Below are 23,387 nucleotides of genomic sequence, written 5' to 3' on the forward strand. Positions count from 1 at the left end.
AAGGCATAAATTGAGGACATTCAACAAACATGTATTAAGTAACTATTTGAACTGTGCACACACATAACTGTTAGTGTTAGTTACTCAGTCCTGTCTCTTTGCAACCCCATGGACTGTAACCCCCCCAGGGTCCTTTGTCCATGGAATTGTCCAGGTAAGAATAGTGGAGTTGGTTGCCATTCCCTTCTCCAAGGGATCTTTGCAACCCAAGGATCGAACCCAGGTTGCCTGCATTGCAGGCAGATTCTTTACTGTCTGAGCCACCAGGCAAGCCCATTAACATTGTTAGTGGTGTGTGTGTGAGTCACTCAGTCATGTCCAGCTCTTGCAACCCCATGGACTGTAGCCCACCAGGCTCCTCTGTCCACGGAGTTCTCCAGGTAAGACTATTGGAGTGGGTTGCCATTTCCTTCTGCAGGGCATCTTCCCAACCCAGGGATTGAACCTGCATCTCCTGCATTGACAGGCAGATTCTTTACCACCTGAGCCACCAGGGAAGCCCCAGCATTGTTAGTAAGACATGGCTAAAATGAAGGTACTAAACATTCATTCAGTTCAGTTCAGTTCAGTCACTCAGTCGTGTCCGACTCTTTGCGACCCCATGAACCGCAGCACGCCAGGCCTCCCTGTCCATCACCAACTCCTGGAGTTCACTCAGATTCACGTCCATCGAGTCTGTGATGCCATCCAGCCATCTCATCCTCTGTCATCCCCTTCTCCTCCTGCCCCAAATCCCTCCCAACATCAAAGTCTTTTCCAATGAATCAACTCTTCGCATGAGGTGGCCAAAGTACTGGAGCTTCAGCTTTAGCATCATTCCTTCCAAAGAAATCCCAGGGTTGATCTCCTTTAGAATGGACTGGTTGGATCTCCTTGCAGTCCAAGGGACCCTCAAGAGTCTTCTCCAACACCACAGTTCAAAAGCATCAATCCTTTGGCGCTCAGCCTTCTTCACAGTCCAACTCTCACATCCATACATAACCACTGGCAAAACCATAGCCTTGACTAGACGGACCTTAGTTGGCAAAGTAATGCCTCTGCTTTTGAATATGCTATCTAGGTTGGCCATAACTTTTCTTCTAAGGAGTAAGCGTCTTTCAATTTCATGGCTGCAGTCACCATCTGCAGTGAGTTTAGAGCCCAAAAAATAAAGTCTGACACTGTTGCCACTGTTTCCCCATCTATTTCCCATGAAGTGATGGGACCGGATGCCATGATCTTTGTTTTCTGAATGTTGAGCTTTAAGCCAACTTTTTCGCTCTCCACTTTCACTTTCATCAAGAGGCTTTTTAGTTCCTCTTCACTTTCTGCCATTAGAGTGGTGTCATCTGCACGTCTGAGGTTATTAATATTTCTCCTGGAAATCTTGATTCCAGCTTGTGTTTCTTCCAGTCCAGCGTTTCTCATGATGTGCTCTGCATGTAAGTTAAATAAGCAGGGTGACAATATATAGCCTTGATGTACTCCTTTTCCTCTTTGGAAACAGTCTGTTGTTCCATGTCCAGTTGTAACTGCTGCTTCCTGACCTGCATACAGATTTCTCAAGAGGCAGGTCAGGTGGTCTGGTATTCCCACCTCTCTCAGAATCTTCCACAGTTTATTGTGATCCACAGAGTTAAAGGCTTTGGCATAGTCAATTTGCTAAAACCCCACAACCCCCCAACCCAAAACTCCCCTGAAACAACAGTAAAGGGATTTTGAAAATATAATAATTCATACACCTCAAGAACAGGGCAAATGGGAGAGGAGATAATAATAACAAAATTTTGCAAATCATTAAGCAAATGAGCTGGGTTTGATCCCTGGTTGGGAAGATCCCCTGGAGAAGGAAATGGCAACCTACTCCAGTATTCTTGCCTGGAGAATCCCATGGAGGGAGGAGCCTGGTGGGCTACAGTCCACAGGGTCACAAAGAGTTGGACACGACTGAGCGACTTCACTTCACTTTCAAGCAAATGAGCAGATATGCAAAGCCTAGATGCTTTGCCTATAGTGAAGAAAGCTAAAAAACAACCCAGTCTGCACCATAAACTCCTCAAGTATTTTGGGAACTAACAGCAGAGTCACTTTCTTTAGAAGTGAGAGTGAAGATGGGGCAAAACTCAGGATGGGTCCCTGCAAACCACTAGAATAGCTGCAAGTAAAAACCTCAAGGGGGCTCCCCTGGCAGTCCAGTGGTTAAGAATCTGCAGTTCCAGTACAGAGTCACGGGTTCAATTCCTGATGGGGGAACTAAGATTCCATATGCCACACTACTAATAAATAAATAAAAATCTTGATGAAATCAAGAGTAGTAAGGATATGGCACAACTGGAATTCTTGTACATTGTTGGTGGGAATTAAAATGTCACAATCACTTTGGAAAACCGTTTGACTATATCTAGTAAAACCAAATATATGTCTAATCTATAACCCAGTGATTTCACTAGGTATAAACCCTAGTAAAATGAGTGCTTATGCCTTTCCCCAAAAGTACACAAGAAAGTTCATAATCAGAATAACCAAAAGCTGACAAGAGCAGAACGGATAAATTGTGCTATATATAAATATATACACACACAGTGGCATGCTACATAGCAACAACAAAGAGACCAGAGCCACGAAACACTGCTGTCTGGCTCGGTCTGTACTGCTCCACAAAGAAAGTGCTGTCCTGAGACTTCCAGGCACTGGCTTTTAAAAGGCCTGTCCGCTTATGCTATCTTCTGGAGAACCTACCACCATGCTGTGAGGGAGCCCAAGCAGCTTCATGGAGAAGACTTTCTGAGAGAGGCCATTGGCCAGCAGCTCAGCTGAGTTCCCAGCACCAAATCACCAGCAGTGTGAGTGAACCATCCTGGAACTGGATCCTCCAGCTGCCACCAAGAAAGACAGAGGCATGGGATCCAAAGAACAGAGGGGAGGGAATTCCCCGGCTGATAGTGAAGGGATGGCGTAGACGACAGCTCTGCACAAGGCATAAGGCAGCCAGTTCACAGCTGGTTGTAATTACAGTATATTGTGTGGCTCAAGTGTGTGTGATACTCACAGAATTGTTACATATATACCAGCGCCTGTGTACACGTGACATTTTTTTCTAGCATTTCCGGCTCTTTGTGATAAAAGAGGTAATGTAGCACATTAGTTACCCCCAGGGTGCTGGAGCCAGAAGATTTGCATTGTCCTTTTAGGGTCTGCAGTAGTTCAAAGTGGAGGGGAGTGTAGGGTGGAGAAACCAGAGGAGGAGTCCTGGAGAAATTTTAAGTTTTCTGGGGGTATCTCTGAGGTTAATTAATATTTTCCTTAATGATAAGCTTTCTGTAGCCAGTCGTAAAATAATTGAAATATGGCATATGCTGGTCTCCTAATCTTTATCACAGTACAGATAGCGTGTGTCTTTCTGCACTGTATTTTTGCTGTATCGAGTTAGTTCTGAGCTCCATTCTTTGTCCTCTTGAGATGGTTAGATACCATGCTCACATTATTGAATTAGGGCTAAAACCTAACTGTACAGTGCAGGATGCTCAGAAGTTATGGGAATGCTTGCAAGACCTGAGGGGACAGCTTGGCTAGCAGACAGACAAGTTGTTCCCAAATATAAGGGGAGGCAGGAAATAAAACAGGATGATAAAAATAAAGAGCAAGGAAGAGTGGGTGGAATTAGAGCACAGCTAAAAGTAGCAGGAAATACAGGAATTCTGAGAATATCTAAATGTGAGTGATCATTAGACTTACCAGAGCTTTGAAAAAATTTAGGTTCCCGAGAACCATATTCTATAATTTAGAGTCAATAGTGAGTTGGGCCCCAAAATGTACATTTATAAAAGATCTTCTCCCCTGCTTGCACAATTAACCTCACCTGGAAACCTGTCCTGAATTAAGCTGGAAGCACACTGACATCATCTGGAACAACTGTTTCTCCGCTTGTTATATGGGAAAATTCACAAAAGGAGAGGACACTGTCTTTAGATAAGTAGTCCCATGGAGGGTGTGTTGATGTGTGAGTTTTATTTTACACACTAGTGTTAAGCTTTGCAGAGGATGAGAAAAACGCCTTTGCACAGACTTGATTTTTTATTTTTTTGGTGGCTATAGAACGTGTGGCGTTTCTTCATCCTTAAAAAATATTTATTATGACATAACCGTGATGGGTTTCGTTCAAAATGTTTTTACAAAAAAAAAATAAAATGTTTTTATATCAGGTCAAGTGGAACCCAGGAATGGGGGGCGCCAGGGCGGAAAAATGTCTTTCCGGGAGCTGTCCGTGGTGCTGAACTGATACCCGGCTCCAGCCTTTGACCTTCCAGAAAGGGGGCTCTGGGTCCCGTCCCCAAGTCTCAGTTTCATTTCAATTTTCAACTCCTGCGTATTCCCTTTCCCCACCCGAGCAGTAGCAGGGGCGGCCCTTTCCATTTTCGTCCTGGGCGGCAGATGACCTTGTGTTGGACTCCCCCACCCCCACCCCCGTCCGCTCCCTCTCCTCCTCCCTGGGCGGCGGCCGATGGGTGCGGCACCCTCCGCTCCTTAGGGCCCCCTCGGCGGGGCGGGGCGGGGCGGCGGGGCGGGTACCCCTATCCCCATCCTCCCTGGGGCCGGCTCCCCGCGCCGTAGCGCTGGCGCCCTGAGCGCGCCGGGCCTCACCTTGCTGCGCGCCCCCTCCCCACCTCCTCCGCCACCTGCTTCTCCTGCTCCTCGGTCCCGCCCAGCTGGCCACCCCCGCCCCCGGTCCCCGGAGCTGGGAAGAGCGAGGGGGCGAAGGAAGCAATACAAAGGGCGGAGCGGCGGGGAGGAGGGGACGCCGGGGCTCGCGCGGACGGCGGCGGCGCCGGGCGCGGGCGGGCGGCGCGGGCATGGACGCCGAGTACCCTGCCTTCGAGCCCCCGCTCTGCAGCGAGCTCAAGCACCTGTGCAAGCGGCTCCAGGAGGCGTACCGGGAGCTCAAGGAGGACCTCACGCCTTTCCGAGATGACCGCTACTACCGGTAGGGGCGCGCGGGCCGCGAGGCGGGGTGGAGGCGGCGGAGCCGGCCGTGGGGCAGCCCCGCCCCCGCTGACCCCTGTCCCGGGGACGAGCTGAGCTCCGGGTCCTGGCGGGGACCCGCCCTCTCCGCCCCCTCCCCCCCGCGCTGGCAAGGGGCTGCAGGCCGGCGGGGTGGGCTGCGGCGTTCGCGTGCTGGGGGTCAAGGGCAACTCCAGGGAGCTGAAGTGGACAGCTTTTTTTTTCTGTTCTTGAGCTGAGACCCTCAAGTCCTGAGAAAGGGACCTAGTGGGCTTTGGTCCCCGCTGAGTTCCTCCCTCTCCCCTGCCCTTCCTGTCCCTCCATCCCCACCCCCACCCCTCCACCGCCGCGGCCTTCGCTCAGGCCTTGCCCAGACCTGGTCTGCGATGACATCTCTCGCCCTCGAGGGCTGCAGGGAGGGCCTTGGCCTCTCCTCCGAGGAACTCAGGCCCCAGGGGCTTTGGTGGAAATCCTCGAGGCCTGGCTGCTGCGGAGGGTTGGGGGCCGAGGGCCTCAGGGCTGGGCGGCACCAAGGGGAGAGATGCAGGGGGAAGCGGTGCTCAGCACCCCAGGGAGCGGTGGGGTTGGGCTCGTCTTTGTTCCTCTCCGTCTCCCTCTCCTGTAGCCGGCGTGAGAGCTGAGAGCTGTGAGCACCCGCAGCTTCCTCCCTTCGCTTTGCCTTTATCCACTTCCGGTGGCTGCACTTACCTGGAGTGTTGGCCTCGAAATGAAAGGACCCTTCAGGAGTCTGGAGACTGGAGCCTAGAGTGATTTTGTTATTAACCTATCTCGCTGACCCTGAGAAACTTAATTGCTAACTCTGCACTTCACGCTTTCTCATCTGTAAAATGGGAAGCTTGAACCAGAAATCTTGTTTAAGGAGAGCCTTCTGGTGACAGTGCACTGGCTCTGTGCTTGAGGATGGCAGGCACGCTGCACAGCTATCTCTGAGGCAGCGGTGCTCATTTTTGTGCAGTCCACTCTGCTGAAGGGCACATGTATGTATTCACAGGTTCTCTGGAGAACAAGTATCACATTTATCGTCAGGTTTTTTTCAAAAGCCTCATGGTTTCCCCCTGGGCTAACTGGCACTATACTGCTGACTAATATATTTGTCATAAAATGACTGAGTAGAAAAGCCCATTTTAAAAAAATGTAATCTCAGGATCATATGGGGTAGCTTTTAGATAAACCTCACAATCTAGGAGATCTGACCTTATGGGTCCCTGATGTCATGGGGCTTATAGGTAATTGGCAAGTGATCGCAGGCTTCCGTGAGTGCTAGGAAGAAAATACACCAGGTGGCATGATAGAGTGATGGGGTGCTGCTCAGAGACGGTGGTCCAGGAAGGCCTTTTGAGAAGGTGATGTTTGAGAAGGGAAGAATGAGTTCTACCCGCTAGACAGCAATCTGGGGAGGAAGGTTCCAGAAGAGGAAGTGCAAGGCCCCTGAAGCCATAATAACGTGATATGTTCAAGGAACAGACCAACACGTTTGGAGCAAAATGGTCAGAGAGATACTCAGGGCCCCGTCATAGCACACTGAAGGCAAGACGACGAAATATGGGATTCTTTAGAATTCCAGTGTGATGCGATTGGAGGATTTAAGTGACGTGAGCAGTTTGGTTGCCTGTCCTGTACAAGCATTTAAATCTTTGCTCCCAGAGTAACTTCATTGATTGAGTTGGATCTTGAAGACCATGAATTCACTCTAGATGGAAGGAGACACTGAATTCTGCCCCCTCGCCCTGGCCTGAGAAGACGTTTACTGCAGAATCTTTATAATCTTGTGTGTCGGTTAGGCTGAATCACAAAGGCTGTTTTCTGGTGAGGAGATGTTTAGGGCATTGAACTGACTTCCCCTGCTCCATTGAATTCTTATATCTATGAGTTGCACCTTTACAAAACTGGGTGAAATACTCTTGGGTTTCTAAGTTGGGAAGCTGGTAGTTACAGCTCCTGTGTTTTGTCTAGTGGGAGATGAACTTGCTACTATAATTTTTGCTCCTGTTCTTCTCACCATCTTCGGTTCCTCATTAGAGATTTATGACTGAAAATCACCAGTCTATTTTTCCCTGGAGGACCAGGATTCGCCTCATGTAGATGACGGTCCCCCCACAACAGAGCGTGGAAAGGAGAGAGCTTGCTAATGCTGCTTTCAGACGATGGTTGGCCCCTCAGTTGGGTGGCATGGCTGTTTGCATCTTAACTACGTAATCTGGTATCACTGTAAAAGAGCAGCCGCGTCACCAAAGGACTCACAGTCATTTTCGCAAAATGAGACATGACCACTGTACTAGGAAAGGGGGTGCTGCATAATGTGGGTGAAAAAAACAGGAAGCTGGGCATCTGAAATCCTAATGCTTTGCTAATTCCCCTGGCCTTTGCGAAATGTTTGAGTTTCACTGGTGATCAGTTTTCACATCAGAAAAATGAAGCAGGGATGTTGTGAGGCTCAAGTGCTTTATGAAGCGAACACTAAAGATACTTTCCAGTACAGATACCAGAAAAACCAAAGCCACCAGCCTAAACGATAAGGTGAAGGACTGACTTGTTGATACCAGCTTAGTGGTGTCTACCAAGTCCTTTCTTTTTTTATGTGGTAGCGATTGACTGTACTTGGCCACTAATAATCCTTTGGGCTATTGCTTCTCATTCATATTCATGGGGAGAACTGGCTGGCTTTCTATAGCTCTCTAAAAGAGGAGGAATAACTGAAGCCCGCAGCAAAAGTCATAGAATCTCTCCTATACCCCCACCAAAGGGTACCAATGAAAACAGACATATGTTAACAAGGACATGGAATTTTCCTGCACTACAGATGGGCGCTAAACTGGTACAATCACCGTGGAAAATAGTTTGCGGTATATACTAACATTGAACATGCACATACCTTTTGGCCCAGCATCTCCTCTTAGGTATGTGTCCTATAGACATGCATATCTGTCAATGGACACACTCTAAAATGTTCATAGCGGCACAATTTGTAATACTCCTGAACTGGAAGGCAGCCAAATACTCACAACAGTAGAACAGATAAATTTGGCTTGTTCCATACTAGAATGGGCATCCCAGGTTATGCTAGTGGTAAAAAATCTGCCTGCCAATGCAGGAGACGCAAGAGATGCGGGTTTGATCCCTAGGTCGAGAAGATCTCCTGGAGTAGAAAATGGCAACCCACTCCAGTATTCTTGCCTGGAGAATCCCATGGGCAGAGGAGCCTGGCGGGCTACAATCCATGGAGTCACAAAGAGTCAGATATGACTGAAGTGACTTAGCATGCGCACGTGACATGTACTTTCTGTGTGTGTGTTATGCTTCGTTAGAAAGCTTTAAAGAACACCAGCTCCTGTGTCTCATTGACTAGATCGGGGCCCCTTGTCCTTTCTTGAACACAGGCTGGCAAGGGGATGGCATCAGACTTTAGCAAGTGTGAGTGCCCCAGAAGCTGAAGGGGAGCCCGTTCCCCAAGACTTAGCTCTTTAAGGGACTCTTTCCTTCTGTTAGGAAGAAGATGTGGAGAATGGATGTCGGGTAGGCAGTCAGCTATGTCCATGGCATCAAGGGTAAAGGGTAAAGACACATGAAGGACGATAGAAAGTGAAAGTGAAGCCGCTCAGTCGTGTCTGACTCTTGGCGACCCCTTGATACTGTAGCCTACCAGGCTCCTCCGTCCATGGGATTTCCCAGGCAAGGGTACTGGAGTGGCTTGCCATTTCCTTCTCCAGGGGATCTTCTCAACCCAGGGATTGAACCCGGGTCTCCCACATTACAGGTAGACGCTTTTACCGTCTGAGCCACCAGGGAAGTATCTAGACAAGAATATAGAAGTATACAGGACAACAGACGTGACCCTTCAGAGCTCGACTCTCAGGGGATTTGTTGTTGGCCGTTTGGCTGGTCCATTCTTTGCTTCTCAGGTTATCACTTTACCTGTGTAAAAATAGGGGCCATCAAGTTGGGCTTGAGTTTTCTTGGCCAGTGAAGTGATGCTCTGGGGCGTCCTCACCCAGGAGGCTTCTGGAAGCAACATTTATTTCATCCCTCAGTGGATTCTTCAGGACTCTGGGGCCGGCCCTCAGTCCTGCTGGCTTCTTTTCACCAGCACGTTGAGAAGAGCCTTGCTGAGTGAAGCCTTCACATTGACCAAGCTCTGGTCTACTGTGCAGAATCAGAATGCCATTATTTAATTGACCAGTGCGGACCCTTGAGAACACAGGCAGTGGTGGGCATGGAGTCAGTGCTGGGGGCCCTAATCAGATCAGGGCTGCTCAGAGCTGGAATCACCTGGGGGAGCTTTTGAACATGCCGAGGCCCAGGCCCCACCCTCAAGGATTCTGATTTAATCATCCTGGGCTGATCCTCAGCCACGATAGAGAAGCCATGTGTGTGAGGGCAAGGTTGACGAGCATCGAGCTGAGTGAGCCTGGAGCACGCACCTCCTTGGCGGGACGGACTTGCCAGCCGGACAGAAGTCTCGGGGTGTTAGCTGAGGCTCCCCCTCCCCTACTCAGAGCTCAGGGCCATGGCCCACTGTCACCTCTGCTGATTCTGCCTTCACCATGCTCCCAGGCTGACTCACCCTCCTTTTTGGACTGAAACATCTGGTCAGTTTGCAGTCAGGTTTAAAGGTCTGAGAATGATTTTTTTTCCCACTTACGGCAAACCTGCCTATCTTTATGCTGTCCCTTGGGTCCTGATGTGAATATTCATGTTTCAGCGACTGACTTTCTCGTTGTTTTCAGCTTACCCGAGGCAACTCTTGACTGTTGAGCACTAACGTCTCCGTCTTTTGTTTCGTTTTTGATGAGAGGAAATGATTAAGCGTCACTGATGAAACATGTGTTGTTAGAACCAGCTTCTCCAGCGCCATCATTTCAAAGGTAGAAAGATCATTTCATGAAGCTTACACGCTGGAGAGCTTAGAATTGGGTACAAATCTGGCTCCGTGGGGAGAGGCTGGCACTGTTGTTGTCTCTTTGGGACAAGATACAGGTGTCAGATGGGCCGTGGCCCACGAGCCTGAGCAGATGGACATGTGAGCCGCCAGCAGTGATGCCAGAGCAAGTCAGCGACCCCTGGGTGCCCCCCCAACCACTGTCTTGGTGGGACACCCCCAGGGAGCAACCCTCCCCCACAGCTCTCCCCTCCCTGCTCTGGGATCCACCTTGTCAGTCACCCCCCTGTTCTAAGGTCTGCCCTTCCCCACTCTGACTCCCTCCCTCTGCCTGGCTCCTTTGGGAGGAACCACGCCGTCCTCTCCAGCGTATGCTGGTCTGGCTTCCTCCCCCCGTCCCACCCATCCTGTTGTTCTATAAATGGGTTAAAGGTGGTCCCGGCAAGTTGGCTCCCATGTTGTTTGTTTCTTCACTTATTTCACAGAAGACCCCTGACTCCCTCCCACTGGCACCCAACTCAAATGCTCACCATTTAAATAGAGCCGAAAGAAGCACGGCCTCCCCAGGTGGCGCAGGGGGTAAAGCACCCGCCTGCCAATGCAGGAGACATAAGAGATGTGGGTTCAATCCCTGGGTTGGGAAGATGCCTTGAAGGAGGGCATGGCAACATGCTCCAGTATTCTTGCCTGGAGAATCCCATGGACAGAGGAGCCTGGGGTCACTGTCAGACATGACTGATGCAACTCAGCACACACACGAATAAGCATACTTTGAGCCTTTCAGAGTCCTTGCTTGGCACACCTATGAAACTGCACCCAGCATCTGCTAGTCATTGAGACAGCATCGCTGTGACAGACCCCATGGCTACAAAGACCATGAATCACGTTCCCCTTTGGGAGCCACCCCCTTGGGGTCTGTGAGCAACACCACGGGACACACGGGCCCCCTCTCTCCTCCCCCTCTCCTTTGGGAGTTCCCTGCCCTCTCTCCCTGCTGCGTAGTATTCTGGGGCTGGGAGTGGAGGGGATGAGGGGTGGGGGGAATCCTCCTGCTAAGAGGGACCTCCCCTCGTGCAATCTGTCCAACCGTCACCCAGCAAAGCTTGTTGAGCAACACTGCCACCTCGTGGTCCTGCCTCTTCCTCCATCAGCCCCGAAACCCAGGAACTCGCCACACCTGTCCTGGTCACCACCCTAGCCCAGGTCACCGGGGACCTCGAAGCATCAATCCAGTGGCCCCTTTCAGGCCCTCGCCCAGTGCGACCCTGAAGGATTTGCCCCTGGGTCTGGGACTCTCTCTCAGAGCTCCTTGATCCTTCCAGGGGCCCCAAAGATGCCCTTCCCTCACATTCTCTGGGCTTCCCTTGAGGCTCAGCTGGTAAAGAATCTGCCTGCAATGTGGGAGACCTGCATTCGATCCCTGGGTCGGGAAGATCCCCTGGAGAAGGGAAAGGCTCCCCACTCCAGTATTCTGGCCTGGAGAATTCCAAGGACTATATAGTCCATGGGGTCACAAAGAGACGGACATGACTGAGCGACTTTCACTTTGTTTCACGTTCTCCTCTGACACTTCGTCCTCTACATGGTCTCAGCGCATCTTAGGCAAAGTCTTTTCCTGTTTACTGTCTGAGCTTAGAATGGACCCAACTTTTCCTCAAGGCCATGGCACTATGATTAACGGCGCTAAGCATCTCTGGAAATTACCATTTATTGCTTCAGACCACTCTCAGGCGGGTGACCCTCTTTCCGCCATGCAGTACCGATGTGTAAATTGAGTAACACTGGATCCTATGAGCCAGGCATTAGCAGCTCTCGATACCCGTTGGGCAGCTTTCCAGGTCCGAAGGAGATGGTGAGTGTGGGTCCCAGAGGCTTGATATGGGGTCAGACCTTTGTCCCTGGGGGACCCTCGGTTAGAGCTTCTGGTTATTCTCTGACTTCTGAAGGTTCCTGGTCCTTATCTTGGCCTGGGGACAGTGTCTTGATCCCAGCTCAGAAACAGGGACATTTGAGGGTGTTTCTGCTATAAGGTACAGAAAATAGAACACTCAGGTGGGAGTCAAGATATAAATTCAAGTCCCAAGCCACACGTTTTAACCTTGCTATTGGACTGGTCACTACGAGAGAAGACCATGTCATACCTGCTCTCCCTGCCAACCAGCCAGTCAGGAGGGAGACTGGCAGCAAGGGCAGCCTTCTGTCAGCCTTGCCTGACCCCAGGAGGACATGAGTGTCCTGCTTGCCTGGAATGAGGTCCCGGATGGGAATGGAGGTGCCTGTCGGTTGTCGCCTTCCCCGCCTCTGCCTGTGAGCCATCACAGTGGGGCTCTGATGCGTGCCTTCCAGTTTTCAGTGTTTACGTTTCTGCAGTTAAGACTTGGGTTGGGTTTCTCCAGCTCTGGCTGCCACAGGCTGTTCCAGGAATGGCACGTTGACTTCCAGGGGGTCTAAAGAAGGGATTTAGAGGGATTTCTTAATAGGGCAAGGACCACACATTGAGTTATGAATAACACTGAACAGGGATCTGGAGTTTATTTTAAATGAAGGCTCATATGCTCTTTATTCTTTGAAGGGCAATCATGGGATCTGAGAATATTCAAGGTTCAGTTCAGTTCAGTTCAGTCACTCACTCGTGTCTGACTCTTTGCGACCCCATGAATCACAGCACGCCAGGCCTCCCTGTCCATCACCAACTCCTGGAGTTCACTCAAACTCACATCCATCGAGTCCGTGATGCCATCCAGCCATCTCATCCTCTGTCGTCCCCTTTTCCTTCTGCCCCCAATCCTTCCCAGCATCAGGGTCTTTTCCAATGAATCAACTCTTTGCATGAGGTGGCCAAAGTACTGGAGTTTCAGCTTTAGCATCATTCCTTCCAACGAACACCCAGGGCTGATCTCCTTTAGAATGAACTGGTTGGATCTTCTTGCAGTCCAAGGGACTCTCAAGAGTCTTCTCCAACGGGACCTTAATTGCATTGGCAGAACTTTTTCCCCCTTCAGTGTCCATGAATATGGTAATCTCTCTGCCTGTGTCAACTTAAAAGTCACTCTAAAAATGAGGATGATCCTGTCTCTAGACAAATTTCAGCTCCCTGTGACTTTCATTAGAAGGTCCTGATCTTGCTCTCAGGGGCCCAGAATGGGCCTACATCTTGGATTACTCAGCAGCCCCTGGGACACTTTCAGGCAGCTTTGGCAGTGTCCCTCAGTATTTGTTTTCTTTTTCCAGTTTATAAACACCCTTCAGATGATGCAGTCCTTCAGGTGATGTCATTTCCTGACGTCTGTACCGTACGGGTTATTGTTTTCTGGCCTCTCCCGGTCTGTCTTTAGGATTTAGATTCTTTCTGTACCCCAAGTGATATGATTTCAAGTTATATTGTGTAGTGCAAGAAGGGAAATTATTGGCATTTAACTGAAAAGTCCAGTGACAGATGTAACTTAGCCCAGCTAAATTTAAGAACTCAGAAATGTCACAGGGGCTCACTTTTTCTCTTTTCTTGTAGCTTTGCTTTCCTCTTGGCCAAGCTCTTCCCAACAGAGAGCACAGGCAGCCACAGCTGCCGCAGGTTCTCACGCCCCCAGCTGGGCTGCGTCAGTGAATGCGCGGGCAGTCCGTCATTCGCGTTTCAGGTGTGCGACTGTGCTGGAGGAAAGTCCAGAACGCCTCGAACTGGCTGCTCGCATCTGTCTGCATCAGGACTCAATAGTGAGGTGCTATGTGCTTCTCAGAACTCTTTCTGGTGGTTCACCCCAGCTCCGTTTCTATGTGCATCTTAATGTGAGCAGAGCTATGACCCACGCAGCAGAGTTTTTTTTTTTTTTTTCTTTAATGCTACATCTTGCCCTGAACCAAGAAGAAAAGAGGAAGATATTTGCTTCCTGGAGAGCAGAGCAGGTGTTAAGCACCCCAGTTATTCTCCGGGGGCCTGTCTTTCAGCTGCAGTGATGATTCAGCCCGTGCAGCAGAAAGAGTGTTGTCTGCAAGAGGGGAACAGGCCTCCAATCTGGGGCAGGACGTGCAAGGCTTGAAGCTCGCCTTGTCCCTGAAACAGGAACCCTGGGGCTCTGGGTTCGTTTCCAGGGCCACTGTGACGAAGTGCCACGAAATGGGGGCTTAAGCAACAGACATTCATGGTCTCACAGTTCTGGAGGTCAGGATTCTGAGAACAAGATGTCAGCAGGTTTATTTCTTCTGAGGGCTATGAGGGAGAACCTATTCCAGGCCTTTCTCCTAGACTCTAGGGGCCCTGCAGGTCCCTGGGCTCATAGATGGCTGTCTGTCTTCAGATCGTCTTCCTTCTATGCACGTCTGTCTATCATCCAAATTTCCCTCTATTAAGAAGACACTAGTTCTATTGGGCCAGGGCCCACTCTGACCTCATCTTAACTTGACCATCTGCAAAGACCCTATTTTCAAATAAGGCCACAGTCCCAGGCACCGGTGGTTAGAACTCCAGTATCTCTTGTGGACTTAGGTTCCTCCCTGCATGTACTTTCTAAACCAGCAGCGGAATGTTTGGTGAGCAAGAGTCAGGAGGACTGAGTCCTGACTTGGAGCCATTGGTGCTATCTTGGAATCACGTCTGCACGTCTTGTGGAACCATCTCAGAGCCCCCCTGGCTCTAAAACCAAGTCAGCTGTGGGTCTGAAGGGGATACCCCAGGGACAGTCTCCCCAGAAGACATGTCTGCAGTTTTCTCTGTGATCTGAGCTGCCTGAGGCTTATCAGGTTCAAGTTGGGAAAGGGGTATGTGTATGTGTGCGTGTGTGTGCGTGTGTGTGCCCGCATGTGCATATGCATGTGAACGTGCGTATGCACGCACGTGTGTTCACCCATGTGTACATGTGTGTGCACATGCACGCATGCATGCATGTGTGTACTAAACCTAGGAGAGTCTCAGGAAAACCAGGACAGTCTTCCAGCTAGAATCCCTCCCACCTCCAAGGGCTGCAGTTGCTGTCCTGCAGCCCCCTTCCCTTTCCTTCCACGGGAAGGTGTCCCCCTTTCTTTAAAACTCTTAGACAACGCGCTAGTGCAGCACCAGTCGTCTGACAAATCCAGTGGTGTCATTTGCTCAGCACCTGTCGGGCTGTGTCTCTACCAGGCTGGTGCCAGGCCTGGGGAGCTGAGGACCAAGAAAGGCCACAGGAGACGGTGGGGGATGCAGCGGTCAAACGCTGAGAATGAAAGGTGTGCACGCTCAGCGCAGGCGCTCGGTCAGGTCCGGCTCTTTGCGACACCACGGACTGTAGCCCACCAGGCTCCTCTCTCCATGAAATTCTCCAGGCAAGAATACTGGAGTGGGTTGCTTTTAGGGATCTTCCCAACTTGCATCTCTTGCACCTTCCTGCACTGGTAGGCAGCCTTTTACCGCCAAGCCATTAGTCTAACAGATTGGGACTGATGCTGAAAAACTCTCCAACTACCAAAACGAGAGAAGGTGAAGGGTGTGGTGTACTGGACACTGATTCCTCGTAAGCAGGGGCACCGGGGGGCCCTGAGTCAGGGCTGTGCTGAGCTGCATATGTGGGATCAGGACTGGGCCCCAGCAGACTCACTAGTCTTCATTTTTGCAAATACCAACAGGTATTGAGGCAAAAGAGTGCATTTGGTTTAATGGTCTCTTAGAGGAGAGAATGAGATAATATATGTAAACTCTTTAGCGTGGTAGGAAACTTAAAAGTGAGTTTGAAAGTTCTGTGCACAGTTACCTTACCTTTCGAGATGAAGAAAAGAGTTGAAGCAAACATGTTTGTTTGTGGACTTTAAGACTATGGTAGCTAAGCTCCAAAGAGGGTACCCCAAAGAGCCTCTCTTCCCAGGATTCATGCTCTTTTGTTGTCCTTTGCCCTGGGACCCAGGCAGGCTCTGGCTCTCTTTTCACCAATAGAAGGTGGTGGTAGAGATGCTGAATGACGCCTGAGAGTAGGTCACTGCAGCCCTGCAGCTTCAGCTTAGGTGTCTTAGAGCATCTGTCCCAGGAGAAACCAGCTACCATGTGTGAAGTCCGGCTTCCCTGAGACCGTGAGGGGCCCAAGCCAGCCATGTGGAGAAGCCACAGGGAGGAAGGAACACTGCCTGGCCAGCCCCCAGCTTTCTAGACAGCCTAGCTCAGGCACCAGACATGGCTCCAGCAGAGCGGAGATGAGCCATCATGTGTCTGCAGCCCCAGATGTCATCTGAGTGCATTGTCAAGGGAGACTCCCAGCAAGCACCACCCAGCTGAGCTCAGTCAACATAGAGAACCACGAGAGAGAACCACTGCTGTCTCAAGTCACCGTAGGAGGCGCCGTCTGCGATGGCCCCCACGGCCCCCTACACCCTGGCAAGCTCCTCACCCCGTGAGTGCAGGGTGGACCTGTGGTCTGCTGATAAAGGAAGGATCAGAGCAAAGGTGCTGCGATCGTGCATGTGAGATTAGGTGACAGAAGACTGACTTCCACTGACCTCACACTCTCTTTGATTCTCCTCATTTGCTCACTCGGAGGAAACAAAGCTACCGTGTTGTAAGCTGTCCTGTGGGGAGCCCCAGGTGACAAGGAACCGAGCGTGACCTCCAGATCCTGCCAACAATCACAGTGTGAGCCTGGAGGCAGACCCTTCCCCAGTTGAGCCTTGAGAAGGCTTCCGCCACGGCTGACAACTTGACTGTGGCCTGTGAGGGAGCCTGAGCCTGAAGACCCAGCTAAGCTGCACCCGGAATTCCCTACCCCCCAAGAGTGAGATATAATAGATGCTGTTCAAGCCACAAAGCCCTGGGGTAATTTGTTCTGTGGCAACAGAAAACCAATAGAATTACTGCAGGTTAGGGCAATGAAACCCCAATAGGGTTACCTCAGGTCATACAGCAATGAAACTTGGGAACAAATACAATTATAATAAGACAGCCAAAACAATAGCCTCATATTGGCCATAAGTGCCAGGCAGAACTTCTGTGCTCCTGGTATCACTGTTGTTCAGTTGCTCAGTCATGTCTGACTCTTTCGTGAGCCCATGGACTCTTAATAGCCCACCAGGCTCCTCTGTCCATGGGACTTCCTGGCAAGAATACTGGAGTGGGCTGCCATTTCCTTCTCCAGGGGATATTCCCAGACCAGGGATCAAACCCAGGTCTTCTGCATTGGCAGGCAGATTTTTTTTTTTTTAAACCACTGAGCCACCTGGGAAGCTCGCTACTGGCATTACTAAACTTGATAAGCAAGAGAAAGCATTTGAACCACAGTTAGACCCTTGCTTCTAACGGTCAGTTCTTAGGAGTAGAGAAGACATCGAGAAGGAAGCACCCACACGTGATGCAACAAGTGGGCTGGGAAGTCTGCTCCCGCCTACAAACGATGGGGCGGGGCAGTCCTGGGAAGGCAATAGGGGAGAGAACTGAGCGGCTCGTGCAAGTACCTCTGCTTGTTGCAGGGAAGATAAGTCAGCAGCATGGGGCTGTCCAGGAGCTGTCAGACCACAGGCCAACAGATGTTGCTAAACATCAACTGTCATCATGCTCAAGGAAGAGTTAAGGCTGAGATTTTCCTGCCTTGGAACAAAGAGTAGGCAATTACCAAGTTGCTGGCGTGGAATTAATTCTATATTCTCTGTACTATCTAGGTCAGAAAAAATTTTCAAGAAATCTGCCACTTAGGAGGGTTCAGTTTAGTTGCTCAGTCATGTCTGACTCTTTGCAACCCCATGAACTGCAGCACGCCATGTTTCCCTGTCTATCACCAATTCCTGAAGTTTACTCAAACTCATGTCCATTGAGTTGGTGATGCCATCCAACCATTTCATCCTCTGTCATCCCCTTCTCCTCCTGCCTTCAGTCTTTCCCAGCATCAGGGTCTTTTCCAATGAGTCAGTTCTTTGCATCAGGTGGCCAAAGTATTGGAGTTTCAGCATCAGTCTTTCCAATGAATATTCAGGACTGATTTCCTTTAGGATGGACTGGTTGGATCTCCTTACAGTGCAAGGGACTCTCAAGAGTCTTCTCCAACACCACAGTTCAAAAGCATCAATTCTTCGGTGCTCAGCTTTCTTTATAGTCCAGCTCTCACATCCGTACATGACTACTGGAAAAACCATAGCTTTGACTAGATGGACCTTTGTTGACAAAGTGATGTCTCTGCTTTTTAATATGCTGTCTAGGTTGGTCATAGTTTTTCTTCGAAGGAGCAAGAGTCTTTTAATTTCACGGCTGCAGGAGGGTTAGGGGAAAAATATTTGTACCCCCTCCAAGTTTCTAGGTTGAAGTCTTAACCCCCAGCATGGCTGTATTAGGAGTAAGGAAGTAATTAAAGGTTAAGTGAGCCTCAGTGGTAAAGCAGCCGCCTGCAATGCAGGAGATGCAGGTTCGATCCCTGAGTCAGGAAGATCCCCTGGAGGAGGAGATGGCAACCCACACCATGATTCCTGCCTAGAGAATCCCATGGACAGAGGAGCCTGGTGGGCTACAGTCCACCGGGTCACAAAGAGTCGGACACAACTGAGGGACAACAGAAGGCCGGAGGGTGGGCCCTGGTCTGACAGGACAGTGTCCTGTGAGAAGGGACGGGAGAGACCCTGCACAAGGGAAGGGTCGTGTGAGGACACAGCAGGAGCGTGGCTGTCTGTAAGCCAGGAAGAGCCCTCAGCAGAAACTGAATGGCCAGAACCTGGATCTGGGACTTTTAGCCTCTAGAAGGTGAGGAAACCTTGGAGAAGGGCATGGCAACCCACTCCAGTATTCTTGCCTAGAGAATCCCATGGACAGGGGAGTCTGGGGGTGGGGGGGAGGGCTACAGTCCGTGGGGTCGCAAAGAGTCGGCCACGACTAAAGCGACTGAACACTCACGCATGCAGTGGGAGGAAATGGACTTCTATTGCGTAAGCCAGTCACTCTGCATTTTGTTGAGGCAGCCTGAGCTAAGACAGTAGGTTAGGAGGAACTGGACTAAGCCGTTTCTTTTCCTGAACTGGGGGCCCACTTAGAGCATGAATACTCAGTGTTAGCTGTCACTGGTTATTGTTAACGAAAGAGTCCAGGAAACCATGATGGAGTATCTACAAAATGCTAGACAAATGTCCCTTGCTAAGCTGGGAAATGAGTTGCGTCCCTTGGAGCAGACAGCTGATTTCCTGGGGTAGCACAGCTTCTGCAGATGGGCCTCCTGAGTTGTTGGTTTGAACTCTGAAAAACAGCCGTGAGTGGGAGTCAGCATGCTGCAGGCTGGTGGGCTTGACTCTGGTCCTATTCTAGAAGGAGATTATTTAAAAGAAATGGTTCACTGACCCTTAGGAGATGAACATCAGGTCTGAGTAGGGTTTTTTAAGAATAAGTGGTATCAGACCAATCTTATTTGTGACATCAAGATCCTTTTTGAAGCAGGTAGTATTAGTAGGCGTGTTAGCTCAGTCGTGTCCGACTCTGCAGTTCCATGGACTGTAGCCTGGGCTTCGCTGGTGGCTCAGAGGTTAAAGCATCTGCCTCCAATGCGGGAGACCTGGGTTCGATCCCTGGGTCGGGAAGATCCCCTGGAGAAGGAAATGGCAACCCACTGCAGTATTCTTGCCAGGCTCCTACGTCCATGGGATTCTCCAGGCAAGAATACTGGAATGGACTCCCATTCCCTTCTCCAGAGGATATTCTTGACCCAGATTAGCAAGGCAGGGTGTCAGATGAGCTTCCCAGGTGGCGCTAGTGGTGGAGAACCGAAGAGAAACAGGCTCAATCTCTGGGTCCAGAAGATTCCCTGGAGGTGAAAATGACAACCTACTCCAGTATCCTTCCCTGGAGAATCCCACAGACAGAGAAGCCTGGCGGGCTACAGTCCATAGGGTCACAAAGAGTCAGACATCACTGAAACAACCTAGCATAGCAGAGCAGGGTTTCAAATACATACATACTCATTTACCCATGGGTCAAATTTCCCAATTCAATAGGATTACTGGAGAATACTGTGAATATACTACAGCCAGATTTTAGAAGGTTTTAAAATAAGAACAAGGTTGACAAATGTGGGCTATCTCTGTGGTTAGAGAGACTCCAGCTGGGGGCTTATTTGCATTGGAGCATCTCTGTGGTTAGAGAGACTCTATCTAGCTGGTGGCCCATTTGCATCGGGCCTCAGCTGGTCACGCTGCATCCCTGTCACATTCAATAATGCATGAGACGCCAACACTGGAGGTCCCGTGCTGGGGTCAGGTCTTCCTGGGTTCTTTCCAACAGTTCCTGAGAAAAAGCACTTCACCTCTTCAGGCTGTTTCCTGTCTATAAATGAGGACGATGACCACTGGTAACTGATCAAGCTGTTAAGAGAATTTACAGGCCTTAGGCTTTGTAGGTGCTCAGCAATTGCTGGTTATTCTCATTGGAGAGCATGAACCTGAGCAGAGAGCGGAGGGGGCAACCTGAGAATGGAGTAATGAACCCACGGGGTGGAAGCTGCCCACGCGCTCACTCTCAGGCTGACACAGACTCACCTGCAGCGTGTTCATTCTGAGCTTAACGAGGGAGGTGCCCAACAGCAGCATGCTCGGAGGAGGGGGACCTGGAGGAGGATGTGGAGGGACGTGAGGGATGGCTAAGCATCAGACCAGCTTCGTCTAAACCCCGGCACACGGGGGTCCCAATCCCTTGGTCACAGATAGCATCACGGCACCCTTCCATTTCCTCTCCCATCACAGTGCTAACAATGTAATTGTTTGGTTGTTCAGCTAACTGTGTCCCACTAGAAGGTTAGTCCCAGGAGGACAGCGACTTGCCCATGGTTTCTGCCTTGTTTCCAGAGCTGAGAAGCATGCCCAGCCCCCACTGAGCACTCAGTTAAGGTTGGAAGAACAGACGAGTGAGGATAAGAGGGATGGAAGTGACGCAGGGCTACAGCTCAAGGGAGGACCACTTCCTGGAGAAGTTACCAGGAGGCAGTGTGGGCCTCAAAGATGTCAACTCTTCTAAGACCTGGAGTCATCCGAAGAGAGCAGGAAGTCTGTGGGGATGTCTCGGGGAGGTGAGGTTGCTGGCCCAGTCCTCCAAGCAGGCATTTCTATACCCGATAAGCCTGGCTGCAACTGAGAGCTCAAAGCCGGCTGTCTCTGGGCAAATGCAGCCACCAACGTGTTTGGTTTCATCCTCAGAGATTAAAATATTTTTTTGAACAAGTTTGCAATGTTTTGGAATCGGAAGGCTGTCACCTGAAAACCCTCATTTGAAGTCAAACTCTTCTCAAAGCGCTGAGTGGCAGCTGTCCCCTTTAGACACTGCTACCCGGCCTGTCCCTGCAGCAACTGGCCTTTACATTTCCTGGTCTTGTCAGGAAGAACCCTGTCCCTCTGAGAGTGTATGAAAAGAATTCGAGAGATAGTCTTCTGTTATTCCTTTAGGAATCGCAGTTTCAGATTGAGTGTGAATGGAATTTCTTGTCCTAATTACCCAGGATTCAGGCTGTTGGTTTGCCTGGTAACCCTGTCCCCACTCCAACTTTCTAACCTTCACCCCATGAGGCCGGACACCATGCATTCTCTTCCACCCCCCAACTGTAGGTGCCCTTCCTCAGAGCCCCCGAGCAAATCCATGCGCGTCACACTTTGCTTTGGTAACTGTTAATACCTCTGCCTCTAAGTTTGCTGAGGGCAGGGGCTGGGTGTTCATGTTGGCATCTTCAAGCTAGTTGACAGCTTAGTGAGTGAATGAGAAATGCACAAGGAAGGCAGCTGGAGTCTTTCATTTTCCCTCCTTCAGACTGACTTTAAATAGGCCCCCAGCAACATTTCAGGACCTTCAGGGGACATTTCAACCAGTGCTCCAAAGAGGGTCTGGAAATATCTTCATCTGTTCTTGATTTCAGAACTTCAGAACGGTGAGGCAAGATGCTAAATCTAGAAAGTGCTTTTGGTCAGCTCATGTCTCCACACCATTTAGAAACAGCTTGGACTGCGATGTTTCTGAACACTTGCTCCTGTCCAGGGGCCTTAGCTGAACGGTGACCTGCAGGGTCAGGCTGTCAGCTCTGTGGGAGGTGGGACCCCCACACACACCCCTCCTGAGAGCGCTTGTCCAGGTGCCTTAGCAGAATGGTGACCTGCAGGGTCAGGCTGTCAGCTCTGTGGGAGGTGGGACCCCCACACACACCCCTCCTGAGAGCGCTTGTCCTGGGACAGAAAACCTGCACGCTCTGGTAGTCACAGTTCAGAAAAGGTTTGTGGGAGAAGCTGCCAGAAAAGCTCCCCTGTCCTCATCACTTGGGTGTGTCAGAGGTTTGCCCCAGTTTTTAACGTCTTTGGGGTCACAAACCTCTTTGTGAAAATGGAAGGTTACAGACCCCCTCGCCAGAAAAATGCAGACACCTATGGGGGAGAGCATGGCAACCCACTCCAGAATTCCTGCCTGGAGACTCCCCATGGACAGAGGAGCCTGGTGGGCTACAGTCCATGGGGTCGCACAGAGTCAGACACGACAGAAGCAACTTACCAGAGAGGCATGGGTGTCTATGCAGACACCTTTCAGGCAACCGAAGGCATTCCTGGACTCACACGGCCATTCTCTCGCTGAGCTGACGCTCTGAAAGCAAAGGGTGGCTGAACTAGCGTGCTGTCCCGTCCGCTGGACGCAAGGAGTGAGAGGCAGTCCTTCAATCATTCCATTGTGAACCCGTGTCTGACACCCCCCTCCACCCCCTCTACCCACGGGCCGGCCTCGGCGCTCGAGGGGCTCAGGGGAGGTGGTCGCGCCGCGGGGGCTCTCCCCAGCGGCCTGGAAGCAAGGCATGCCAGGGCTGCCCACCCCTCCACCGGCCCGCGCCCCCTTCCCGGGCCCGCGCCCCTTCCCGGGCCCCTGTCCCTTCCCCAGCCCTGCACCCCCTCCCCCGCCCCCGGCGCGGCCCCTCCCCGCGGCGAGCCGCTTCCGCGCACGTGACCAGGCCGCGCGTCGCGCTCCGGCGAGTCTCCGGGAGCCGGCGCTCCCCCGGCCGCCGGCGCTCCCCCGGCCGCTGTCTCTCCGGCTCCGGCTGCCGCGGCCGCAGTGAGCGCCCCGAGCCCGCCCGGCGCCGAGGGCCGCGCCGCCGCGATGGAACCGTGAGTGCCGGCCCGGGCGAGGGTGGGCAGGGGGTGTGGGGCGGGGAGTCCCTGGTCCCCCCCGGGCCTGGAGTTGGGGCTTCTCCGTCCGGCTCCGGGAGGCCGGCCGCGGGACCCCCGCCCACGTGGAGCCCGGGGGCCCGGGGAGGGCGTGCCGCCCGCGCTTGGCGCGGGGCACTCGGCGCAGGGGCCGCTCCACGGGCTCGCCGGCCCAGCTGGAGTTGGCGTCGGAGACCGGGTCAGGGTTCCAGGGCGGGACTCGGCCCCAGCGCAGCGCAGGAAGGCCTTGCTCGCCCCGGGGAGCCGGGGGACCCCGTCTTTCCCCAGCGCAGCGCTATGGAGATGGCTGAGAAGTGCCTTGCCCCCCAGCTGGAGCCCCTGCCCGGCCTTCCCGCTGCAAAGGCAGTGACCTCCTGCCCCGGGCCGAGGCCCTGTTCATCCCTGCTTTCTGTCCAAGCGCCAGGTAGAGGGC

The 23,387-nt window shown here is 51.5% G+C and overlaps 1 protein-coding gene and 1 long non-coding RNA gene across 3 annotated transcripts in view; one reads left to right on the top strand and one right to left on the bottom strand.

The window, feature by feature from the left end:
• Positions 1-4,829: 4,829 nt before the first annotated feature.
• The window catches only part of TMEM181 (transmembrane protein 181), a 63,251-nt gene continuing 44,693 nt past the window's right edge, over positions 4,830-23,387 (top strand). For both annotated transcript variants that reach the window (XM_068984893.1, XM_068984894.1), the window contains exon 1: positions 4,830-4,960. In XM_068984893.1, coding sequence (XP_068840994.1) covers positions 4,830-4,960 — 131 coding nt within the window. The remainder of the gene's footprint in view (positions 4,961-23,387) is intronic.
• Positions 11,625-22,596, bottom strand: LOC138089512 (uncharacterized). Its single transcript, XR_011145821.1, has 4 exons — positions 22,314-22,596; positions 20,327-20,394; positions 12,118-12,321; positions 11,625-11,897 (listed from the first exon to the last, which is right to left on the bottom strand). It is a non-coding gene; the product is annotated as an uncharacterized lncRNA (long non-coding RNA).

This window comes from Capricornis sumatraensis, chromosome 13 (assembly GCF_032405125.1).
Source record: "Capricornis sumatraensis isolate serow.1 chromosome 13, serow.2, whole genome shotgun sequence".
Taxonomy (NCBI): Eukaryota; Metazoa; Chordata; class Mammalia; order Artiodactyla; family Bovidae; genus Capricornis; species Capricornis sumatraensis.